Below are 27,077 nucleotides of genomic sequence, written 5' to 3' on the forward strand. Positions count from 1 at the left end.
TTTTTATTTGAAGATGCTATCTGTTTGGTATGCATTTTATATGAAAAAAGTTAGTAGTAAATATAAACATTCATTAACTTGAGTTTGCTCTTTGGTGTGTATGTCTTTTTTTGTAGTTTTCCAAAGAGGGGTTATGAGAGGCACAGGAGAAATCATCCACACATAATTAGGTCATGACACAGAAAATCTATAATTAGAATATTTCTCATCATTGCTTGTCAAATGGTAAGTTGGTAGGCCTAAATGTGAACACATCAAATCAAAAGCTCTGGTGTTTTTTTTCCAGTAACCTGAAGAATTCTGCAACTCTTCCCAAGTCTTCTTAATTGCGATGTGATTGTGACGCTAATATTAGATGGAAAAACTGATGCGAGGTCATTCCAGTAGTTTGGATAATTAACATTAATGGAGGACAAAGGGTTTTAAGGCCCCAGTGAAACAGTTTGTACTTTGATCCCATATACATAAACTCCTTTTATAATATCCCTCCCAGCTACCAGGAGGCCTAATGGGCATATTAGTCAAGGTCACCCCTCTCATCTACATGTCCTGCATGTATGTCAGTCGCTTTATATCAGCGACATGTGCAGATTTAGAAATGTTTTTTTTTTATTAAATAATTAGAGGTTTGTTGAGGTGAATAGGATTTAGCTAATCATAGAAATGTCTAATTATACTGCCTCTGTTACTTTAGGAAATAATTTGATTTTCTTTAACTAGATCTTCTGATCACTTGTGCATGTAATGCTGGTTATGTGGCTAAAAAACTCAAAATCACAACACATTATGTGAACAGGTGGGTCTTCTTTCCAGCCGACAACCAAATGAAGGTCACTTCCACCTGCTTCTCTATAGGTGCTGTGACCAAGAGACCTCATCTCCCCATGAAGAGTAAAGGGAAAGCCAGCAGCCTCACCTCGTCTCCAGCAGGAGGTCCATCTTAACTGTGCAGTCACATTTAATCCTGCAGATTGTCTCATGGTAGCCGACAGATACTAGCCACATGGGGGCCATATTGCAGAGAACATGAGCTAGATTTAAAACATACATTCACACACACACACACACACACACAACTATGAAACATGATTGTAATTAGTTTGGTTGCCCAGCAACCAAACTCTTTTATTAATATTATTCTGCACGTTTTTTGGCTCAGCATATCTTCAGAATGCATGGGCTGATTCAAACCATTCAAACATCAAAAGATTCAGCTCATTCAGGACATTCCCTGAAACTGTCAATAATAATTGCAAATATTATAATATTAAAGATATTAAACATTTTCCATGTCTTCTGCAAAATGCTACTCCTACAAATTACAAGATAGAGAAACCATTCGAAGCTTAAAATACTTCCAACATCTTGGTCTTCAAAACTTGTATACAGAATTTGGAAATTCAGCTCCATCTTCAAATGGCCGGGGACTTTTGAGGTCTCCTCTGAGTAGACTGCTCAGGTTCAGGTTGCCATGGATGCTGTGGCAAACAAACTTGCATTTTCTTCAGGAAATGCAAACCAATGTTCACCACAGGTTCAATGCTAATTTTACAGTTTATAGCTTAGGTGTATATTTTTTCTGATTCAAAAATGTCATTTATGTCTGTGATATTTAACAGACTATAATCCATCTAGTTTACATTACTGTCATGACCTTACTGCTACTATATGTTGTAGGACTCATTGTTAACAAGAGTTTAAGTGTTTTTAAGTGTTCTGCCTCTAGAAGTGTTTTACCTCCAACCTACAGCATCTCTTTAAGCTCCTGCTGACCTGCACTTGTGGTTAATATCAGAATTTTTTTCATTTATGTATAATGAAATAGGATTTTATATTAGATTATTAGATGGAGCGAAGGGAACTACAACTAACACTAAAACAGCAGATGGCTAAACAGGTGTTTGTGCTTAAAGTAGTAAAAAAACGAAAAAGAAAAGGCCCCAAATGCAGTTTTAATGGTAGCTTTTATCGGCTGTCTGTCAGTGCAACGTGTCCTCAGAGCTGCACAGCAAATTTACACATGAGCTTATGCCTAGGATCTCCAACTGATCTCCAGGGCTGGACAGGGGGATATGTATTACAGACAGGGAGAAGCTGATTTGTTGTTTGCAGACATCACTCTCTATATGACTTTTTACAGTCTGTGGAATCTCCATATTCACTTTTGCATGCACAGGGGAGCAAAAACACTCCTTCTTTTGATGGTCCACAGCTGGGGACACCCATCACGCAGAGGTGGGCATTTAAAGAGAGGAACACAGGTCGTTCAACAGCGCAAACTAAGATGGAGTGTTGGGGCTGAGGAGAGCAGGAGCTCACTTCTGCTTTTAATCTTTGCTAAAGTGGCAGAAAAAAGGGAGCACTTAAGCAGAGAGCACACAGAGAGTTGATAATAATGTCTTTATGCTTGAGAAAGTTTTAGAAGTAAAATCGAGACAAAGTTACAAGGGGAATAGATGTGGTGCAATGTAATTGGGTCCTCATATTAGTTTGCCTAGGTTGTCTGATCTCTGAGCATTTTTCAGTTTTATTTGGTAACAAGTATTAGCAGTTCAGTTAAAGCTCTGCTGGAGTAATTTGGATTTTACGCCCTTTTTTCTGGCATGTACAACTTGTGCTAATGAATTATCAGCAAATGGCTAACTTCCTATTTCCCAGGGATGGCACCCCGTGTAAACGGTCATCAAGACAAATTTTCATTTTCAATCATGGAGAACCTCACTACTGAACTAACAAAAAGTTTGGTTCACAAATTTGAGCATTTAATGTCATTCTCCTCATTTCCTAACAAATAAAAAAGACCTTAGAGTGCAGATGTTGGTTGATTAATTACTGACTGTCAGGCAAAACTGACAAAATGTTTTATTTTTATTTTTATTACCAGCAAACATCCAGTTACTATGGTAACAACTAACGCTCCGCGCTCCACACCTAATGCATGTCGCATATATCCGCGGCACTATATACTACATCCCCCTTTCTTAACACGGAGATTACATTTCAACTGATCTATATCTGTACTGAAGCTGAATTAAATGCACATATAAACTCAATAACATCAATAACAAAGATATAAAGGACAGGAGGATGATGGTGAGCTGCAGGATTTCTTTAGGTTCAAATGCTGGATATGTTACCCACCAGTTTAAGATTAGGACTTAAGATTGGGCCCACAGAGGGAAAAAGATGCTGAGAAGTATATTTTTTCTCCAAAAGCACATTTAATCTATCTTATCTTATCTCCAAAAGAAAACACAAGGTTCTCAATACAATGTATAAAAAATACATTATTAACAATAGCACAATGTTCAGCAACAGTGCAATGAAAACCAGGTGTTTTCAGTGAGCCTCCTGCAAAAACAGCAACATAAAACAGAAAGACATGAAAGCTTGATCCCCAATTATTCTAAGCCAGAGGCTATGTGTCTCATTTCCTACAAATGAACCATTGCTGCAGCCTACCTCTTCACAGCACATTGAGTTTGGTGGTGATGAGTACACGGACCGACTGGTCAAAACCTGAACACACACACAGGCCCTGCTTGTCAGGGCTCCAGTCCAGACTGGCAATTGGCCAATCTGGTGGACAGAGTGACATTCTGTAAGAGACTGACGGATTTGAATTGATTAAATGACATTGATAAAGACATGAACAAATATTTAATATTTTACATTATTTCTTATTAGAACTTATGTACCTCATCAAAGGGTTCCTCCGTAACTCTTTGTAAGAGTTATAGATGTGTTTTTCTCTGAGTGTAAGCGTATATAATCAAGTACATATGTGCTCTATATCATGTCAATGCGTAAATAACCTTATATACTTCTACAATGGGTTTTGTTGTTGCTATATATTTGATAATAAAACACACTTATAGTGTTGATGGTGTCATGTGGAAATGGGTAATATCATACTCAACAGCAATGATGGTAAAGATGGAGTAAAAAAAAAAATCAGAGATGAGTGAAGATTAAGTTACATAAAAATAAAATCTCTCTACTAAAGGACACATTAATCTGGAATTACTAATGAGTATAAAAGTAGTATCAAATATTATATCAGATACCCTCCTTTATAGGGCTTGTCTTGATAACTGCCTCTCATTTCCACCTGTTGTCTGTTCCATTTGCACAGCAGCAGCTGAAATTGATCCACAATCAGTGTTGCTTCCTACTGGACAGGCTGATTTCACAGACGTCTGATTAACTAGGGCCGCTGGCATAACAAAATTTCCCTTTGCACCCTTATGGGTGGTGTGTGTGTCTTCCTCAATCTCAGGTCCTCTCCCAGAGTCCTGGGAGTTTGAGGGTTCTTCACAGTATCTTAGCTGTTCCAAGCACTGCACTCTTCTGGACTGAGAGCTCTGATGTTGTTCCTGGGATCTGTTGGAGCCACTCTCCCAGTGTGGGGGTCACAGCCGAGTTGAGTATGGATGGCAGTCTGCATAGCTTACCCTGTTGTCAAAGGCCTTTTGGCGATTTAAAATATGTAATGTACAGATTTGAAGTCATGCTGGCATTACCAGTGAAGGCAGCAATAAAACATTTTATATTATAAAGTTAAATATTTATTTGATCACCCCAGATGGTCCTCCGCTACGTATGAAGAGCGTATCTGATCCCAAGACTGCTCCTGTTGAAGGTATAGCTCCTGGATACCAGGCCTCTGTGTGCAGTATAATAACACCTGTGTGGTGTTCTATTGTGACACATCAAAGCATGTGAGTGCTCCTCCACACCAGAACAGTAGCAGAACTGAAGAAGCCACGTGTGCTTTATAGCTGCATGTTTTTGTACTTTGTGTGAGGCCCTGGTGTCAAATTCAGAGTCTCTGAGGTTAAACCTTGATTTTTGGACCCATTGTTTAACTTTCATCAGACCTGTGTGCTGACACGGGCTTAATGAGAAAGAAACACACATGCTAACATGTGACAAATATGTTTTGGTAGCCATAGCTCATGTCCAAGCAAGCTGTGAAAGGGTTTCAGTGATCACACTGCAGTTTCTCTAAGAACTGTATATTCTAGTTATTTTAATTCCACATGTTTCCTCTTAAAAACCTTGGAAACATGCAGTACATTTTAGAATGTGCTGTTGACTGAGTCTGGTGGATGATCAAGTGAATTTTGTTTTTATATATTACGGTATTATATACCACACTTGGTTGAACTTTGGGAAAATACTCTCTGTCAACTAAACAAAACAAGTAAATTGTGTACGTTTTGGAATTCCAAGTCAAATTTGTGCATGTGTACACCTACTGAAAGCAGCAAACAGATGATTATTTTAAATATCTCCTCATGATTTGAGCTTAGTTTTGACCCCCCTTCAGTTCAACTGAATATTAATTGCACTAAATGTCCAAAATTTAATCATTTTGAAATCTAAACCGTCCAATAAAAATGTATGTTCAATAAAATAATAAAAAAGAAACTGTCATGTGGAGTGTTTAAGGACCCAAACGCAGACAAAATCAAAGTGAAACAAAAGGGAGCTTTATTCCAGCAAAACAACTAAATACAGATGAGGAGAGCAGGTGAACAAAAGGTGAGCTCCTAAAAAACTGAAGCCAAGTCCAAAAGACAAAGTAAATACCAGGGAAAAATAACTCAAAACTAACCAGGAGATGAAGGGTAACCAGAGGATGATCCGACGAAGACAAAGGAAAACACAAGGCTCAAATACGGAGGGTGAGACACAGGTGAACACAATCAGGGAGGAGCTGATATTCAGGGAGGAGGCTAGAGGAGGAGAGAGGGAAGGACTGAGGAGCAGAGAACAGGAGGGAGGAGGAACAGCAGGGAAGACAAGAGGAGACGAGAAGAGAGAAGATGCTAAATAATAATAAAATAAGAGGAAGGAATCAATCTAAAAATGACAGGCAAAAGCAAAATGACTACAAAACAATGATGATGATGATCAGAACACCGGCTCATGACAGTACCCCCCCCTCAAGTGACGGCTTCCAGGCGAAGCAGGAGAGTCCAAACCAAGCTGGGGGGGTGGGGGGGAGGACCGGAGGAGGGACAAAACAAGGAGGAGGGACAAACAAAATAACAGCAACCAGAGTTTAAACAAAAAAAGTTCAGGAGGACGACAAGGTTCAGAAGTCAAACTGGCCAGGGGGCCAAAACAGAGTCAAAATGGCCAGGGGACCAAAACAGTCAGGGGTCTGGGACCTTCTGGGTCCTGACAGATGCCCAACAGAGGCAGGGAGAAGGGCAAAAGGCCAGTGGAGGCAGAGTCATGGGCCCTCCAGGGTCCGGTTGGAAGACCAGCAGAGATGGAGACGCGGACCCTCCAGGGTCCGGTTGGAAGACCACCAGGAATGGAGACGCGGACCCTCCGGGGTCTGGGCAGAAGACCAGTGAGGACGAGGCAGCGGACCCTCCGGGTCCGGGCAGAAGACCAGCGAGGACGAAGATGCGGACCCTCCAGGGTCCAGGCAGAGGATCGGCAGAGATGAGGAGGAGGACCCACTGGGGTCCGGGAAGAAGGTCGGTAGAGACGAGGAGGAGGACCCACCGGGGTCCGGGCTGGAGACCGGCGCTGGAGCAGAGGACCCACCGGGGTCCAGGCTGGAAACCGGAGCCGAGGACCCTCCGGGGTCCGGACAGGAAGCCAGAACCGAGGACCATCCGGGGTCCGGACAGGTAACCAGACGTCATCTGGAGTCCGCCCTCTGACGGCGCAGGGAGGAGCGACGTCATCTGGAGTCCGCCATCTGGCAGAGCGGGGAGGAGCGACGTCGTCTGGAGTCATTCTTATTCTTATTCCTATTCTTATTATAAAATAAAAATATAAAATAAAAAAATAAAATAAAATTAGAACTTATGTACATGGGTTTTGTTGTTGCTGGTCCACAGAAGTAGTAGTGGGCCGGTTTCCCACTGAATAGAGCAGAAACCAGAACTGAGGGAGGACCACCGGCGTCGGGGTCAACAGGGTCTGGGCGAGCCCTCAGAAGAGGAGGCCCACCAGGACCGGAGCTCGGGGACGGTGGACCGCCGGGGTCAGGACGAGGACTCAGGAGAGGAGGCCCTCCAGGACCGGAGCAGAGGCTCGGGAGCGGTGGACCACTAAGGTCAGGACAGGAAGCCGGGGGCAGAACCCCACCAGAGCGGGGAGGAGCGACATCGTCTGGAGTCCGCCCTCTGACGGAGCGGGGAGGAGCGACGTTGTCTGGAGTCTGCCCTCTGGCGGAGCGGGGAGGAGCGACGTCATCTGGAGTCATTCTTATTCTTATTCCTATTGTTATTATAAAATAAAAATATAAAATAAAAAATATAAAATAAAATTAGAACTTATGTACATGGGTTTTGTTGTTGCTGGTCAGCAGAAGTAGTAGTGGGCCGGTTTCCCACTGAATATAGCAGAAACCAGAACTGAGGGAGGACCACCGGCGTCGGGGTCAACAGGGTCTGGGCGAGCCCTCAGAAGAGGAGGCCCACCAGGACCGGAGCTCGGGGACGGTGGACCGCCGGGGTCAGGACGAGGACTCAGGAGAGGAGGCCCACCAGGACCGGAGCAGAGGCTCGGGAGCGGTGGACCACTAAGGTCAGGACAGGAAGCCGGGAGCAGAACCCCACCAGAGCGGGGAGGAGCGACGTCGTCTGGAGTCCGCCCTCTGACGGAGCGGGGAGGAGCGACATCGTCTGGAGTCCGCCCTCTGGCGGAGCGGGGAGGAGCAACGTCGTCTGGAGTCATTCTTATTCTTATTCCTATTCTTATTATAAAATAAAAATAGAAAATAGAAAATAGAAAATAGAAAATAGAAAATAGAAAAATAAAAAATAAAAAATAAAATAAAAAAAATAAAATAAAATTAGAACTTACATAGGTTTTGTTGTTGCTGGTCAGCAGAAGTAGTAGTGGAAGGCATCTATCACTTTTCTTATGATGTGCCAAAAGCATCCACCATTCTCAACCTGATCTTCATCTGAAGCATCACTGTGTCCTGCTATTTCTATGGAGACATGTTTGTTGCTTTGCTCCAGAACAGCTTCTCTGGTATTGCTATGGAGACCTAGAGTCAAGGAGATGACTGACTCTAGGTCACTGCTTGGAACAATCTCTGGTGTTGCTTCATTTCTGCAGGACAGTTGCTCCCTGGTCTGCTGGTTGCTGATGCTGATGGTTGTAGTGTCATGGCTGGTGTCTGGTTCAGAGCTCAAACAGTCTGCAGGAGCAATGAATGGTTGGTCTGGCTGGTTTGACACCTCCGTGGAGATATCTTCTTTGTCATTGTTGAACAGCACAACCAAAGGGATAGCAGACGTTTGTTCACTGATTGGAACAATCTCTGATGCTGCTACCAGGCTGCAGGATGGTTGCTCACTGGCCTGGAGGTCCTCCATATTGACGCACGCCACACCTTGGTTGGTCTCAGGGTGGATGGCAGTGAAAAATGGATGGTTCAACGCCTCCATAGGTTTGATGCGTTGATCGGCATCCAAGTGCAACATCCGTTTAACTAGATCAACGAAATGAGGCTGATCAGGGTGGCTTCCTGACAGGTGTGTCATCAGAGCCTCAAGGTCGTCAAGGCTGCGGAGGAAGTAGTAGCGGTTGTGGACAGATGAATCTTCTGAAAAGAAGACCTCCTCTGGTTTTCTGAGAGCCCAGCGCTGTTTGCTGTTATCTTGAGGCTGGAAATACTCCTCGGTAATACTCCCACGGTCAAGGACGTCATCTGGTATCTGACCCTGAGTGCTTATTATATATTTAAGCATATTATAAGGATCAGGTGCAGGGTACAGAGGACGCCCAACAGCCAGTTCTACGGCTATCAATCCCAGAGTCCACATGTCAATGGCCTCGTTGAAGGGAGCGTCCAGAAGCACCTCTGGAGCCGTGTAAGGAAGACTCTGAACATAGGTGTCAGAGTTGGTCTCAGAGGTGGGCTGAGCAAAGCCAAAGTCAATAATCTTCACTTGGATGGGGTCGTCCTGACGGTTCACAACCATTATATTTTGTGGCTTGAGATCCGCATGTATGATTTCAGCCGACTGCAGGTGGAGCAGAGCTGTGGCCAGCTGATGTAAAACTGTCCTGACCTGTAGGAGTGGAAGACCCTGGAAGTGTCGGTCACGCAGGTATTCATGCAGACTCTGGTCCAAAAGTTCAAATTTTAAGCAGATGTCCTTCTTATGAAGGAAATGTCCATTGAACTTTACGATGTGGCAGCTGTCTGCATCCAGGTGGCTGAGACTCCTCAGTATGTTCATTTCAGCCGTTGCTTGTTGGACAGTCTCTTGCCCTGTGGTAACTTTAACGGCTTCTGACATGTTGGTTTCTGAGTTAAAACATTTGATTACACAACCAAATGCACCCTCACCGAGAAAAGCCTCAATTCTGTGAGAGGGGCCAAGAGTGGCTCCAACAGGAAAGAGTTTTCTCATCGACATTTTGCTCTGCACTTGCAGAAATGCAAAATAGTGCTGTCCAAGGGTATCCAAGGGTGTCTTTTAGTCCACAAAGATTCGGTTAAATCCTGTGTTGACTGTAGATTTGTCTTGCTGATGTGTTGTCCTGTCAGTGAGCGAAGATTCTCTGTTAATCATAACATCATAAACACACATCATACACATCATAAAAACGATAACAGCAGCCATGAAAAAATACAGAAGTTGGTTATTTCACACACAGGCAACAAAAGAAGAAGAGCTGAGGAAAAGTGTTTTTACATCTGCTCATCACAGCAACACACTGACATGTCAGTCCAGTGGTGGTTCTACAGTGAATAACGCGAGGGAGATAATGCGTTTTACAATCAGAAATTGTCTTAAAGCGCTTCACAGAGACCCAGAGCCTGAACCCCCTTAAGGGAGCAGGAAGAAACCTTGAGCAGGATCTGGCTCATAAGGAAGAACCTTCCTGCTGACAGTCGGCCGGGATGAAGGAGAGAGATTAGAAGAAGAGGGAGACAGGACAGAGAGAATGAAGGAGAGAGAGGAGAAGAAGAGGGAGACAGGACAGAGAGGATGAAGGAGAGAGAGAGAGAGAAACAAACATGCACAAACATTACAGAAAACAAACATGACAGGTTGCAAAATGGAAAATATGATGAGAAATGGTATAAAAAATAAATTCCCCATTGTCTATTTTTACAACAACATAAGCCATGTACACTAGAGCACTACTGGATCAAACATATGTCCTTGCTTATTCAGACAAAACGAAAATATTTCACTGTACTACAATAGGACTGCATTTTATCCATACATATAATTCTTTGTTAGCAATGATAGTGCTTTCAGATTTCTGTAAGCAGCATAAAAGGTTGTAACACTTTGGGCAACTAGTGATTTTGATACCTGACCTGTGATGGTCCAGGCTGTGGGCATCGAGTGAAGAGAGGATGGATGATAAATATATATGAAAAATAATCATTCCCACTTTTTAATTTAACTCATAAAACCAGCTGACAGTCAGAAGAATTCTTACTTTAGTTTAATCAGCCTGTCACTGAAAGACGGACTTATTTATGGACTTAACTTGTTCGCTAACCGAGGAGCCAGAGCAGCATCATGGATGGACGTTATAAAAACACAGCGCGCAGCCTTAAACTCAGTCCAGCATCAGACTACAGTCCTCTGTCTCTCTGCCTGCAGCTCTGCTGTCTGTCCAGTTTGGCCCCAAAACTTCCGTGTTGTTTAATGATCTTAACGGTAAGACCTCTCACTCCTTCGATCTGATTTTTTTCCAACTGCTCGTGCCGCCCCCTGTGTGATGCCCGTGCCCAAAACCGCCACAGTAACTACACACAGTGTGACTAATGAACAGATCCTCCTGTCAGCAAAATAAATATCCTCACAAACATCAAGTTTTACAGCTGAAGAAAAGTGCTCTTACCTCTCTGAAGACTGCAGCTGGACTGAGCTGTGGATCTCTCTGCAGCTATATGTGTCTGTGTGACACTCTCACGGGCTTTGATGACTCACAACATTCAAATGTTGCAGCTGTTATTTTCACACATTCAAAAATCAACATTATCCAAAAACTGATCAATATTTAACCCTGGACCTGTTTAAATGTGTAGAAGTGGGTTTAATGAACTACTTGTTAAACTAAACATTTTATTAATGTGCAACAAACATGACAGAAATGCACAAAAGTCTGTTACACACACACTGTTACAGACACATCATTAAATGCAAAGCATCTATAGCAGGATGAGTAGGATCATGCCTGGCTTGTTTGGGTCCTTATTGGCAAATGGACACTAGTTACAGCAGTTACTCTACAGGGGGTGCTCTTGTATCAGAATATTTTTAACAGTATGTAGATAGTTTGATGTAGACATATTGAAATGTGCTAATAATATACTATATGTACATAGTTTTATTAAGTCAAGTATTCTTGTGTAGAAAATATTAATTTCTAATATTATATTTATAAAAAACATCTGGATCTTTCCGTGACATTAGGGACTACTTTTTCTTTGATAGAAAGTAGTTCCAGTAAAGATTGGCACAGACAAATATGGATTATCCACAGCAACCAGTTTCTGCTTTTTAAACCTATTTTTTTTTACACTAATTTTATTGACAAACAAAGCAGTAAAACCGGGTAAGTAAGCAAGTAAGATTTTTTTATTAACTACCCAAGTGTCTACTGTCTCTGACACTAACAGGCGCATATCGGGCTACTATATTGCGAAACCAAACATTTAGCATCACACCAATGAGAAGCATAGTGCTCGCAATGTTAAAGCATTTTATGATTACGTATGATAAGGGTTTATCTAAAATGTGAGAGAATAGTAAAATGCATGTTGCTTTGTTTATCTGTTTTTATTCCGTTGCTTAAAAACGCACAAACAGGAAATCCCAGAGAAGCTAGCTGCTAGATTACGTATGCCGCGAATTGTGCTAACGCTCGGCAACAAATCTCGTCAAACATTTATAGCTCGGTGTCAAAACTTCAAAAACTGTGTTAAAATGTCGTGGTCTGCCTTTAATACCAGCAAAGAGCTTAATAGGATAATGTTGTGTCATTTGTTTGCACTTCTTCGACACGTTTTTGTTAATGCCAAATGTGTGTGGTAATTTCTAGCAAAAGAATACCGTAATAATTTGTCCATCGGCGTGGCTTGTAGAAGCATTACGGTAAACGCAGGCTGCGGTGCCTCCTGTGTCCGACAGATCGAGAGTTATACTGGAAGACACTGCGCCGAACAGGTAAAGAATTTCCACGTATTTGTTTCTGTGACAGCGTTGTAATTCAATACAGACATGCAGGACTGACAACGACTTAAAGAACATTTTGATGTTGTTTCTTTTAGGTGGTCTTTGCAGAAGATAATGAATTTCTGATATGATGAGGTTCCCCTTTCTCTCTTTCTCCCTCTCTCTCTCTCTCCCCCCTGTGTGGATGGAGAAAGGACGCATTGTTCGTCTATGGAACTGGGTCTGAGTTCTTATGAATCTGTGTGCCGTCTCATTTGCGGTGTCACCGGGTTTAGATGAGTCGTGTTGCGGAATTTGTCTGATACGAATCGAAACGGCTAAGCAACAGATCTACAGAACCACATCTCTGAGACCTACTGATTGACCTAATTGCCTTGCCTGGTACTGGTCCAATTACGCACTTGTTTTGTTGATGGGTTGAACGAGTAATGTCTGCATTGTGCTACTTAAAGGCTTCACATACTGCGGTGACTGCGGGAACTTGGCTTGCTGCGGTGGCTGTCTATGGCTATCAGGGTGTAGTGAACCTATTACACAAGCTTTAACAGAAGGTGACTGTAGAAAAAAAAATTGCGAGGAAGCCCCCTGTAGTAATGTCATTTATGAAGCCTAATGAGAGAGAAAGAGAGCTGCAAAAACCGGTGCTGAGTCATATTGGTAGGTCCTTCTCTGATTGATCACACAGATTAAGGCTCCATATGTTCATGTTTTTATTGTCATCACTGTCATTGCATTTAAGGTTAAATAATCCTGTTGATTTCATCGTATTTTAATATAAATCCGGTGGTGTTGAGTATTGATTTTATTTGCTCCATCATAAACCTAGCACAGCAAATGAAATAAGCGCTGGTTGTTACACCTCAGAGATTCCTTTCCTCACACTGGATGGATATAAGGTGAGCTCATACATGATAGATTTTTTTTTTTTTTTTTTTTTACATAAGCAGTCTTCACCAATTTTCATTAACATATACAGGCTGGCTATTGATTTTTCACTGTTGTGTCCACTTGCTTCTGTGTGTGTGCGCATGTACATTTAAATGCCTGATGCATTCAGGATGAGGCTGGAATTCATTGAGTCATGCACAGAGCCAGGCAGGCAGCAGGCTGTTGTGAAGGAGTGGGCTCATGTTCCTGAAGGACCCAGCTGATTGTTCCACCTGCTTTTTGCCTGCTGGGAGCAAATTCAGCTGTGTGGTGACATGATTATTTTTTCGACCAATATGTACTTCTAGCTTGACTGTGAAGCAGAATAGATGAAAGACTTCAGACAAACATTTAGGAGAGTCATTGCAGTCCTGTGCAGTGGGTTATGATATGCAGAAACCTGTCTGACATGACAGAAGTCATTGTATTTGATAGTGCAGTAGATTATTTTCCAATATCTACATGGCATCAATATGATCTGTATTCATTTATGTGAGCAAAAAGCACCTTTTCAGTGCTGAATTACTCATGGATTGTGTGAATCTCAGTTTGAGGGACAAGGTGGACTGAGATTACTGATTTTGTTTGTGTAAGGACTTACAGAGGTAGTGGACCTTTGTGCCAATCTTTACAATGATCTGCCTGTTCTCTAGCAGGCATAGAAGTAACCAGTTGAGTCAGAAATGCTTCAGTAGAAGCTAGTCCTCTTCAAGGTTGCCATGTTCCACCTGGCAAGAAACAACCCTGTTTGACTATACAGCAGTTTCAGTCCTAAAAAAACTGCTGCTCAGAAAGGTGTGCCTTTCCATCTGTGGCCTTCATTCACTTACATTAAAATTTTACATTCAGACTGCATTGCTAAGATAGGTCATGTGTGCTCCACTGTAGATTTAATCAACACAGACCATGAATGGTTTACGTGACACTTGTCTTCAGCTCTGGGTAAAACCATTAAGATAATTAGGTTAAAGTGTTGCTGGACAACATATGTTGCCTTTGCTGGGTTTTGCAGGGTCACTGCATTCAGCAGCTACATTTACCTGTAAAGTATTCCAAACAATGATGGGTTTAAATGAGCAAAATAAAAACAAACCCATAATACATAAATGTAATCTACAAGAATATAAAGGAAACATTTAAAGAACACATTATTTTAATGTTCTTACAGTCAGTTGTCGGAGTGAGCAGTCCAGGAGGAGGTGCCAGCTAGGTTATATAGCACTGCAGTTTGCCAGTTCACACTTCTATGTGGTGCCACATACTGTAGGTCAGCTTTACATAAGCCTTATGTGTCAGTGAGACAACCTAATCCTGATTCCTACAAAGATATTTAGTCAGCCGGACAGTGGACAACACACACACACACAAATCTTAACGTAATGCTGTGTGTATGTGTGTGTGTGAGATGGAGAAAGTGGAAAGGCTCTCTGTATGAAAGAAGAGACACACTCGGTGGTAGCTTTGGCAGCAGCACCAACACACTCAACCAACATGTCTGCCAGCTAACTGCCAATCTCCCTCTTCTCACTGTCTGTCTCTGGCTAACATAATTGCTCCAGGTTTTTAGGAGATTATCACGTTGTGACTGAGATCATGCTACCGGACTTTATTGGTAAATTAGTGTAATTTAGGGCTGTGTCTAAATAGTCCAAGTATTGATTAGTTTACTCATAGATTAGGCATTTTGTCTCCTAACATATTCAGTTTAATAGCAAATGAGACAAAAATTATATCAAATCATCTAACTACAGAATATACTCTGTAACAGACAACAATTAATCCTAGCTTATTAGTTACATAATAACCATCCCATGACTATGTACATGAACTATGACTATCTTTCATACATTTACTCTTAAAGTTGACCTGTTTGTGTTCAAGGGCAGGACAAAGATAGAAAACAAAGTAGACTGTAGGGACCATAAATAACTAGCATGTCATTGATAAAGGGCTTGGCTGTGACATTAGGTGGCTGTGGTATTCACTGTAACAGTGGCGGCTCAGGGCCAAGGATACATTTACAGGGCAGCAGTTTAATGTCTGCTCAAGATCAGGTCAGATTTTGTGGTCAGTGTATAATAGACTTTTTGACCATGGTGCTGAGATTCTGTTCCTGTGTGATATTAAACTGATATTGACACGTTTTGAGGTCAGAGTGAAGTGAAAACAATCATCCACTGGTAGACAATATCTTGCTGTAGGGCACTTGAAAGGAAATTTGCTGATAGGTGTCTCAAAATGTGAACATAAAACAGAATATCCTAGAATTCCAAGGTTAAAGGCGTGAAGTCTGTATTCTGATTTACTTGCAGCATTTCTCTTACCAAACTGGTCACCTACATGTTAATCAAAGTCTGAGATGATGTTTAAGAAACAGCTCCTACATAAACCAGAATCACTGCTGAATCGCCATTGCCAAGGTGTTACAAGTGAACTGCTTTGCTCTTCTGTTTTAAGTCTTGCTATTTTGAGTGAGAGATATATAATGGTCAAGACGAGAGACAACCACTGTATTTAGGTTATCAGTATGTTTATTGGGTTAAAATCATTAGGTTATAATGATTAAGGTAATAGTAACCTTTAGTTTAGCAGATCAGCCATTTGATTTGAAATAGCACCACCCTGTCTGAATTAAGCCGGAAAGTATGCAGTGCACACTGTGTACTGAATGTAGGTTTAGTAAGAATACTTAGTCAGATGTTTTTTTTAAGATTTATTGCTTTATCAATCACCTCATATCCATTTAATGTGAAATTCAGTGATTGTCAAAGGAAACTGTACACTCTAATCCTAACACACTTTAATGTGAATGGCAGGCAGAATGCTGACTGCAGTTGTTGTCTTTCTGACAGTCCTGTCAGGGCTAGAGGCCATCACACTGTCATGTCTAAGCTTACTAATTTCCATTTTGGCTGTGGTTCAGGAGTGACATGGGTGACCTCACCTGACCTTCAGCTAACGCATATCCACTTTGTCCACTGACACATTTCTGCCTGCTACGCTACACCCTAATATGTCCGTTTCTCATATTTGATTTTTTTTATATACCCTTAGGAACAACTGGGTTTAAGCTAGGTTGTCTTTAGTTTGTGGGAGGCTGAGATCAGTCAAGTCAAATCCACCAGAGGCCATACCAACACCCAGACTCTATCTGTCTTCTTGACAGTTCTGAGTGTAGGAAAGACCACTGCTGTTTGCTACATATTGAACCAGTATACATTTTAGTCTTCAGTGATGTATGTACCAAGGAGTATGTCATAAGCTTCACAAGGAGACATGGTCAATTCAGGATATATAACGTTTTAGTCAGGTAGTGTGGTTTTTCACATTCTTTTAATTATTTTTAAGTGCACTAGTAATTGCTTCCTACTGATTGATCTTTATTTATACATCCAATGCTGTTGGCTCTAGCTTTAAGCATATCTCTGCACTCTTGTGAAAGGATTTCTGGCACAACATGTCACATGAAGACATGAGATTGGAATAGTCTTGTTTTGTTTACACATATTTGAAAATGCAGCACAATCTGTCTCATCATGCAGCAAGATCTATTTAGGAGAAATATTGTCCTCTTCTTTAAAAAAATAGTTTAAACTGGGCATTAAATTTCCTAATTAAGAAAAAATTAACAAAAAACTCAGAGGTAGCAGCTGAGGTAGCAGCTGATATAGAGAAGATAACATTGAGCTAGTGGTTACAATTTAAGGTGGATATCAATGCCCAAGCATACCTAAAAAAAAAAAACTTGAGGAGCACAGAGGGATATCCTATATTGAGTGCACATAATTAATATTACACATCTATTTCTATTTTAGATGTTTTGGCAGCTCTTTGCTTTTATTTTTTGCAGCAGTCTCATGTCAAAGTCTATAGGATGGATCTGTTTCTGTATTACACCCCTCTCCACCCATCGGTGCATGTCAGACCAGAAAGAAAGCTGATAGAAAAACATGTGTGGGTTGAACCAGGAAAACATAAGGGTGACTCACAGCTCAACTAACTCTTTCCCTCACCTCTCCTCTCTTCTCCCTTTCACTGTCCTATCCTGTGTTGTATAAAGTCTTGCATGGCCATGTCTTCTGTGTGAAATTTGATTGTGTGGTAAGTGTGGAAGAGCATGTGCAGTCTGTGTGTGGGTGTTTATGCTTGTGCGTGGGTACCATTTAAAGCTCATTGTGGTTGTGTTGAAGGACAAAAAAAATCACCCTCTGTGTCTTTCACTCTGATATCTCATGTGCAACGTTGAGTGCATCACAGGTTTTATTTTGTGACATAATACTGTAATTTAGTTTCTTTCAGCTAGCTTCATCCCCTTCAGCGCTCCCCTGTATTCAGCAGAGTACCTGGTAACAAAGTCCAGAGACAAGTGTGTGGGCATGGAAGTATGATGAAATGGTGAACCAGTTACAGAAACATGATTACATGCTTTACATTTATTTAATCGAACTCAATTGTTGTCCTGAAAATAGCTCATGTCATAATCATGACATAATCATGGATGGATATGTTTAGATTGGTGAAAATATTGTGACAATCCACCCGTTCACAAAAACCCTCCAGGCAGAGATGTTACCTAGGTATGTTTCATGGGTTAATTTTTTTATTCATCATCTGCCCTTCTTTCTTTTTTGAGATAAGGAATCAGCTATCTTTATAGCCACTAAAATGACAAGCAGTTGTCGATGAACATTCTCAGTCATCCAGGTCATTTTCATTCAAGAGCTTGAAGCAAGGCAACTGGAAATACGTTTCTTGAAGGTGTTTCAGAAGACAAGCAGCTTCATCAGTTCTTTATCAAGCTCTTGAATGACATACAGTCACAGCACAGGGGTTACAGATTCAGCATGATTAAAAATGCATAGCCTACATGTGATTTGAACACATCTGTTTATTGACTGAAAATGGCTCAGTGTTTGTCCACAAGTATAGGATTACCCTGGAAGCTATAGTTGATGGCGTAAATATCCTCAACCTCTTTATTTAATCTCTCAGTTAAGAATTCCTCATGCACTGACTGACGCCTCATTGTATGTGTGCTACAGATGCTGTCAATCAAGGTGCAGGAAGACCCAGCTAAATGTCACTAGCAATGTGTAATAGTCTCAACTAATGCTAACTAGAAATGTGTTGTGCTTTTGCTTAATGTATTCGCATATGTGGCATCTTATTGAGTTTTTTGATCGTGATGTGTACAACCGCCACTATTTAACACATATAGTTACAATGTTCTTAATATAAAAAAAAGAAAAGAAATACTGTTCATGCTGCTGCTGAATGCCAACAAGCTTGCGTAAATCGGTTGTTTTACAGCCTCCATCACAATAATTGCATCTCACAACACTTTATTGAAATGCTTTGATATTACTGCTCTGTCTTCTTACCCTGCTTCTCATAATGGCTTTTCTTGATGGCACACAGAGGTTGATGGCGATGCCCACTAAGGTCTGCAACACAGGCAAGACACAGGAGCTACTAAATGACAGCGCTGCAGAGGAATACAGTCTTAATTTTTTTCTTTCTCAAGGAAAAGTGAAAATGGGCAGAGAGCACTTAAGTGATTGTGACCTTTTTCCCACCTGCATTAATGCACCTTGAGTAAGGGTATTGTGGCATAAAAATTTAGAACTCATCAATGTCAGGTATAAATGTACCTCAGATATTTAAAATTCCATTTGTTCACATCAGGGGTAGTCAGCGATGCATTTATAATTGCAGTAACAACAGCAGTGTGGGGTTAATGAAATGACATACGTCCAAGATAAATTTGAAATTTTCTGCTTCTAATAGGTTAAAAAGAGCAAGATGAGGATTATTTTGTTTACTAGAAGGACAACACAAGAGAAAAACTTATATTATTATATTTAAAATGGTCTGAACGCTGAGTCACCATTAGGCCACAGCTGACGTCTGAGTTTTGTTTTGTCGTTGCCCGGCGTGCTGGCGTTCCCTGTTTCCTTACCATATTGTCGGAAGTGTCACCAGACGCTTTGTAGTGTGTGTGATCTGCGGTTTTGAACTCGTTGGAAGATCTGTGGGATTTTAGAACGTAAGAGCTTACAAGTCAGACACGAGAAGAGAACATGAATTATTCCCACAATGTTTTCAAGTGTTGCGTTTCATCTTTTCAGCTGTCTTCTTTGGGGAAGCACGACATCCCTTTTTCACTTATGTCATAAACACTCCTACGCGTGTGAAGACCCACACACAGGACAAAACGACACACATATTAACACATTCTCATACACAATACCCTTGGTAGTTGATCATAGTAGATGAGAAGATAATGTAGGATGTGTCTTAAATCTTTTGAACACTGTGTGCCACTGGAAGTGGTGTAACAGGCTTTTCTGTTCTTGACAAGCTAATTCTGTCAAATAATTTAAGCATGACTGTCACCAATTCCTACTTGAAGCTTCATCCACACAACTCCAGGCCTTTCAGAGCTATATTCTGAGACACCCTCTGTCAGAAGTACACCATGAAGGATTATTGCAGATCTAGTATTGTGCTTGAGAGGACAACATGTAGCTTAACTCTACTGTATTTGGTCCCCCCAAAAAACATCTGTCTATTTTAAAGATGAGCAGTCTGTAATGTAGACAAATGAAGGATTGTGAACCATACTATCAGAAAACTATGGGGAGGGTATTGCTGCCATGCTTTCCCAAAAATGATACCTTCATCACCATCCTTTACCATTATTAAAAAGGGGCTGTATTAAAAACCTTCCACAGCACATGAAAAAGTAAAATCTATGCCATTATACCTTAGACCTCTATGTTCTGTGTTATTTATTAACGCACTAGCCGCCGCTGGTACCATCCCCTATTTCCACTTTTTACCACAAGGTGGTCTAGTGAGCCATGTAGTTTCATCTCCCCTCAGGCCAGAAAGGCAATGTTTTATCAGCCATTTGTGTCAGTGTTTACTGACAGCTGAAATAAGCATAGCAGAGAGCATTATGTAGAAAGTAGCTTCATCTTGATGTACTGCACAAGTTTTAAGTAGATTTCACCTAATGAAACTACTGGGAGGTAAGATGTATATAAATATGCAATTTGATCAGCAGAAATGGTGGCAAACAAAAAGCAAAATACTGTGTAAAATATGTATAACCTTCATATCTAGCCATTGTCTCTCCATGTGCCTCTATCGTCTAACATTGAATCACACAATGAAACTATAGGGGCAAAAGTAAGGGTTCACAAAAGCACCTACACACAAAGCCACACAGACAATACAACAGTTATTAGATTACTAGGATTAAAGGCTAGTTTATATATGATTAAATGCGGGAAGCCCCACATACTTGAGGAAATTACAGGATTACAACAAGGGAGCAGAGGATGGGATTACTGACACGATTGCTCACATGTCTACACACGATAGGCCATTTTAAGACAGATGTAAAGGGGTAAGAAGACATGCTGTAGTGTGCATGTGAGCCTCTCGATTGTATGTCCAGATTGTGAAGACTAAATCTTTACAGACTTATGCTGACAGTGCATATGTCCAAGTGAGTTGAGATAATCGTGTTACACAATCACATCACATGTTTACCTTCTCTGTCCAGATTGTCCCAACTCTGATGACGCCAGACTTGCTCTATCAACTAATTTTCATTGTTTCTAATTAATTCAAGCACTGTGTGGCTAAGAATACCTGTTAAAATTGCATATTGAGCTGTGTTGCTTTCTCCCCCTGGAAGCCATTAAGGCAAACAACTGACTGTTCTCACACATGCAAGCGCACACACACACACACATGCAGTAAACCATGCTGCTTTTTACAGCCTCCAATCTATGTGCCTCTTGTCAGCAGGCACGCCTTCTCTTTGATTTGCTCATTGCGGTGTTCTTCCATGTTGTGGTACACAATTTTATGTGCCTTCAGATGGAGAGATAGACGGGATAGAGGAATCCTAGAGAGTGAGAAAAGGCTGTTCACCTTGTTTCTCCTTGCGTGTATGCACTGTTTTCTGAGCAGTGGCCCTGAAAACGCAGCGGTACAGTAGTTACATTCTCCCTGTCTTCCCTTTGAGTGAAAACACATTTCTGTATACAGTATAAACTGTGTATATTTCATAGATACAAGGGTGTACAGTGTTGGGTTGCCATTGCATTGTCATTGCTTCTATGGTAGGCCATCTTCACTAGTGAACCAGAGATATCATTTATTTTGTGGCTTCAGGGTCACAGGGGACTCAAGCCTATCACATGTGGGGCCTTTTTTCATTTATGTTACAAATACACAGAAATAAATAACATAGAAAACTCATAATGCAGGACACCCTGTATTGTGGCAGCTTTATTATGAGACAAAGTTTACCTAGTTGTAATGGCTTAATACTAATAATTAATACAGCAAGCAACGTATACACTTTTAATATTGTAGGTTTTTTTAGTGGGGGTTATGTTTTACAGTAGATATCCAAAGAGCTGCTGTATCTCAATATTCTTGTGTCATTTGAAATGTTGAGTTCAATGTATTCCAGCTGAAAACTTGAACAATTCAGTTCTAAAACATGAAGACATTTGGTGTGTTATTGGAAAACTTTTAAGCTTAGCTTTTGTCCTAATGCTTTCTTAGCTAAAGAAAATACTCCCCACCATGTCACTCTCCCCTCTCTACAGTTCAACATGCTTGTTTTTGGAAAAAAAATGCAAAGAAGTAAATTATCATTTCATTACTGATCATTTTGAACTCAAGGTGCGTTCACCCCATTTGTCCATTTCACCTCTGGCTTCAACCCAGTCTCTTTTTGTTTTCTGTGTAATGATAAAACTAGTGAGGGAAAGGTGAATTAAATCCAAGGTCAAGTTATTGTATTCAGCTGATGTGGGCTATATCTGCAGTAATTGGGTTATACATCATGGTGCAGAGGTAAAGGTACAACATTAAAGTTACGCTTCGGCTTCTTTGATCACGGTTTATTGATTACTGAAAGCTCTGTAGAATTTGTTGGGTTATAGACTCTTCTGGCACCAAATGTTTTTAATGTTAACTTATCTCAGTAACTTCACCAGTTCTCACTCTTGAAGTGTGTTCAGATGGTATGAACTGAATTTTAGAGGCACATAGAGTTTGAGTTCTATACAAACACACATCCTCCTGTTATAGGAACCAGCATAAGCACATCCTTTGTTCTCGTTCCAGGTTATTTTGATTATTAATTATGAAATTAACCAGATTCTGAGCTGACTCAGTTGTTCTGTACATAAACAGACACAATGTTTTGTAACACCTGTGCATTGGTTGTTGGTTGTGAATAGATAAAAAATGAATTGTTACACTTTGTCCTTTTAAATGAGTTGAATTTTTCGTTTATTTATTTGCCTTGCATTGCACGAGTCCTACTCCTCACATTCCCAACAGCCATTTTGAAACAATTATTAAAAAAAGAAATCCATTTCCCTGCCTCTGACATGAACCTTCACTTAGGCTGAATCAGCTAATGCTGTTATCAGTTGCCATGGAGACTGACTGAGTTAGGGTGTTGCTGTGGAAACAGAGCAGCGGCTCATTACCACCCACAGCAACCCTCCACACTCCCCGTGAGCAGCACATCACAAACACATTACATATAAATGTATACGGATTCTTTTACATAGACACATATAAATCCCCAGCACGTATAGTTTTCTTGTGATCTATCAGTTGTGAATCAAGCCTTTGTATGTTTTTATTTGCAGCAAGCCAAACACAGAACATGCATACCAAAACAAAAATATCTTTTAGTCAATGTTATTCATGTGAAACCTAATTTAGTATGACACAGGAAAAGGATGATTGATTGGTTTACAGTTATGAATGTATTGTTTCTTTCATCCAAAATGTCAAAAAGCACAGTCCATAGTGGAATATACCATGGACTGCTATGCAAAAAAAAGGGTTTGAAACATTTATAGATAATTACCTCTTCTCTCCTTGACAGGAGCCGATCACTAATCAGCATACTCTTTATCTCTGCAATTAGCATGCTGCTTCCAGATGTGGCCAGACTAAATCTTACTCCCTTATCAGTGCTTAGGCACAGGTGTTACTAATGGCGTCCTGTTCGAGTGCCACAGTAAGCCATGACAGTGTGTCTGCAAAGCACGCACAATGCCAGGTACTGAAGTTTATGTAGCTAAATTGAATATTTTTTTTTTTATAAAAACCTGTGCCTTTCCCACTGTGACGTGACCAGATGTCTTTGTGAAAATTCTCCATATGGACACAAATTTTCAGTCCAAGCAGCACCCTCGAGTTAGACATGCAGCCCATGTGGACGTGTTAAAAACTGCATTTCCCCAAACGGGGATAGTAGACCTTACCTCTTCAGGGACTCAAAATGGGGCTTCAGAAACCTATGGTGTCATGGAAGCTTCGTCCATAGATGGTGATTATCAATTGTTATTATGATGAAGACAAATTTCACCAGAATGTACAAAAATTACAAATATAAACTCTGGAAGTGCAATTTGTACCTCCTGTAAACATGGACTTCATTTGGTTAACACTGAGGAAAACACACAGACCTGTGCACTTGATCAGGGCTTCCTGTTTATTAATTCAGCAGTATGTTGACTGCTGTGGCTTACTGTTTCACTGCTCCCCTGGTAGTTGTTCCTGTGATAGTGATACATAGAAAAAAATACACATACTCTGCACACAGTACTCTGGTTGAAAGGTACGTACAAGACTTTGCAGTGAATCCCAGATGGTGTTTTGTGCTGAATACTCTTGGACTTCATTCAAGTGTGTTAGCACAGTTTTCTCAATGTTTAAGTGCTAAAATTATCATCTATGTATGTAGGCCAGTGGTCAGAAATTATAGTAAGACTGTGATCACGGAGGACATGATTTTAATATTTAGGGCAGCTTTTCTGGTTTTTGTGTGGTGCTTATGCATACCTCATTTTCTGTTGATGTGTTTCTGTTGTTATTGGCCTATCAGTATATGTCCACGTATGTTAATATTAACATACTACTTCATGCATGTGATACATAGGGTGAAGTTTATATTGACAGGGCCTGTCACAGCTTCTGATGAGTGAGTCCACAAATCTTATTCTCTATTTCATAGTTAAAAAATATCATAACAGCTTGTTTTCATACTACCCACTGCTGATACCATGAAAGATTTGTTACCTATCTGTATTTAAGATACATCTTGCACTGCACATCTTCACCAAGGGAAGCCCTCTCAGGAGCTCTCACCCAGTGGTAATGGCTTTACTCACTTAAAGGTGCCATGTGTTTTTTGGGAGAAGTCATTCTTAGATGTCCCAAACTCATTTAAAACTGTGAATGTGCTGTGGTAATTCTAGGGGCCTGTTACATGACACATCCAGCTAGTAAATTTCACACTCACAGACTTGACAACTCTTGCTGTATCAAAGTGCCAAGTATTAGTCAAATTCCTAAACTATATATAGCCTGATTTTGAGGTTGTTTTTTTCCACATACAGTGATTCCACAGTGGCAGTGAAAGCTGTCTCCACCTACACTCGACACAACAGTGACCATAAGCTGCCCATATGTGCCTGCTAGGGAGTGTTTGCGCATGTGTGCATGCACTGTTTGTGCACTGGTGTGCTTGTGTGCGAGATCACAGACTGGGGAGTGTTCAATAGTTCACTGGTAATATAATTGACTGGTTCTGTTTATAGGGAAGCCCACGCAAGCTCATAAAAAAGAAGCTTGCTCTGAAAACATCTAAAGCTGTACAATGTCTGACACCAACAGGGCAGGGATTTTATTTGACAATAGATGTGGTGTCTATTTTTTCCATTGGCAGTTAAGAAATTCTGAAAAAAAAAGGGAGCGAGAGAGAGAGAGAGAGAGAGAGAAGAAAATCCAATTTTAGCAAGGTCATTTGTTCTTTTATGTGTGCGAAGTCTTTCTTATTACTTTTCTCCTTATTATTTTAATATGCAGCAAATTGTATTGAACAGGAAAAGAACAGGGGGAGGAAATTCACTCCCATAATTTGGACTTTTCAGAGATTTGTTCTCTCTCTCTCTCACCCCTTTCTCATTGCCCAGCTGATTTCCCTTTCTGTTTTTATTTGTTTTATTATTATTATAAGGGTTATTTTAGTTGACAATGGAGAAAGCACTCGCCTAAAAGGGGATGTTTTATCCCTTCAGAACATTTGAATATTTTTTGTGCATGCAGTATTTGCTATATGATCCATGCAATGTTTTACCACTAAGCAGAAACGGCTGAAACAAAATTAGTGCTATTTTTAATAATTTGCTCTCATGGCATTAGTTTAAATTGCTGATTTTTTGTAGTAATTCTCAACATTCTCAACGTTTTTTCCCCCTTTTTAATTATTCAGTGATGTGGCTTGTTGTTACCAAACCATTCACAAAAGACAGTGTCCTTGAAAGTTTTCAGTTCATGTCATCTTTTCAGCTGTGATTATTGTATGTGACATTGTGGATTATTTGGTGGTATCTTCCCGTGTCCATGAAAAACAACCTCAAGTTGAAACTTTCCCTTGAATATAGTGAAGCTGTATGTGAAACCTAGTGTCATTCAAGCAAGTTTATGTACAGTAGAACAAGTTAGTTAAGCCCTATTTTGCTGGTTGCAAAAACCTGATGTCAGCCAACAGCTGCTTGTTGAAGTTATTTTGATATAAATACATCATGACGTAAGGTTAGGTAGAGATTAAAATAGAACCTTTTCCTTACAGATATTGACACCAGGAAGGTCAGGGGTACAGATCAGGGTGAAGTTTTTTAGCCTTAATTGGTACCTTTTCCCAACTTTGGCACCCTCTGCTGGCTGTGTGACAACTATATAAAAATGTAGTTAAGCATAGGACCTGGAAATGGCAAACAAAAATTATTAACAAATGTTTTTTTTTTTTTTTTAGTTTAAACTGTTAGTAGTCATCTTTTTTATTGTGTGAACCACAGAAAGTCAGGGCAGCATCTTTCAAACCCCACCCAGCAGAAGGAGTAATTGATGTGGGTTCAAAATAGACCACAGAGGCCTGGGAGGATCCAACCCGCTGCATGTCTCTGCCTCACTTTTTCCAGTATCTCAGCAGTCCCAGACAAACACACATGCACACAGGGGAAAAAAGTACAAACAATGAGGCTGCAATTCTGGGAACATTCATGCAAGAATCAAATAGACTACACACAGAAATTGTAACTTTAAATAACTTTTAGCATTTGTAGCTTAGCTGCCTTTTTAGGTCATGGTTATATATAACCTAAAGTATCTTATATCTGAATTCTTTTAAACAAAAAAAGCCTACCAGTAAAAACAGTAATATTCAGAATACACAGCAGCACTGTGCAGTGGAAATGTTGTGAGGGGTGCCTCTTGAGCATTTTTCACCCAAAAAAAGGTAATGATATAGGAAGGTTGGGTTATTTTTAAGATCTTTCAGCATATTTCACTCAACAATAACAACACTATCCTTTTATTTTCCATTTATAAATCCCGTAAACCTAAAATGATTAAAAGTTAATTGTTGTAGATTTAAATAGTCCACATCAATTCTCCACATCACACAGATTACACTGTCTATTATTCATGCTTTTAATTTAAAATCATACTATGTTTTTATTAAATATTCTATGCTGAAACTATATTCTAGAACCACAGGTTAATTTTACAAAAAAGTGAGAGGTTAATAGATTCTGATTAGGAGATATAGTAAGACATAATTTTTTTTTTGGTCTTTTCTCTCTGTTTCATTTGGCCTTTCCCCCACCCCTGCTTTCTTTGTCCTCCGGCCTCCTGCTGTGTGTATCCTGTTGGCATAAGGATCTTTAGCTGCTTTTTCTGGAGGGGGATATCTGTGTGTCCCCAGAGTTGGTAGATTAGTCAATGCTTACAAGGGTACAATGTCACAAGCAAGGACATCACTATTTTTTGTTGTTTTATGGTCAAAATGGTTGTAAGACATTACACCTCCTGCCAAACATAAGTTACACCTTAGTTAGGTGG

The 27,077-nt window shown here is 40.5% G+C and overlaps 2 protein-coding genes across 7 annotated transcripts in view; one reads left to right on the top strand and one right to left on the bottom strand.

Moving 5' to 3' along the window:
* Positions 1–7,856: 7,856 nt before the first annotated feature.
* Positions 7,857–9,287, bottom strand: LOC114453735 (homeodomain-interacting protein kinase 2-like). The gene has a single exon (XM_028433624.1). The coding sequence runs from the start codon at positions 9,285–9,287 to the stop codon at positions 7,857–7,859; it is 1,431 nt and encodes a 476-aa protein (XP_028289425.1).
* A 2,839-nt stretch (positions 9,288–12,126) lies between these two features.
* Positions 12,127–27,077, top strand: part of map2 (microtubule-associated protein 2) — a 64,942-nt gene continuing 49,991 nt past the window's right edge. For all 6 annotated transcript variants that reach the window (XM_028393355.1, XM_028393356.1, XM_028393357.1 and 3 more), the window contains exon 1: positions 12,127–12,182. The gene's annotated coding sequence lies outside the window, so the exon portion shown is untranslated. The remainder of the gene's footprint in view (positions 12,183–27,077) is intronic.

Source organism: Parambassis ranga, chromosome 21, assembly GCF_900634625.1.
Source record: "Parambassis ranga chromosome 21, fParRan2.1, whole genome shotgun sequence".
NCBI classification, from domain to species: Eukaryota; Metazoa; Chordata; class Actinopteri; family Ambassidae; genus Parambassis; species Parambassis ranga.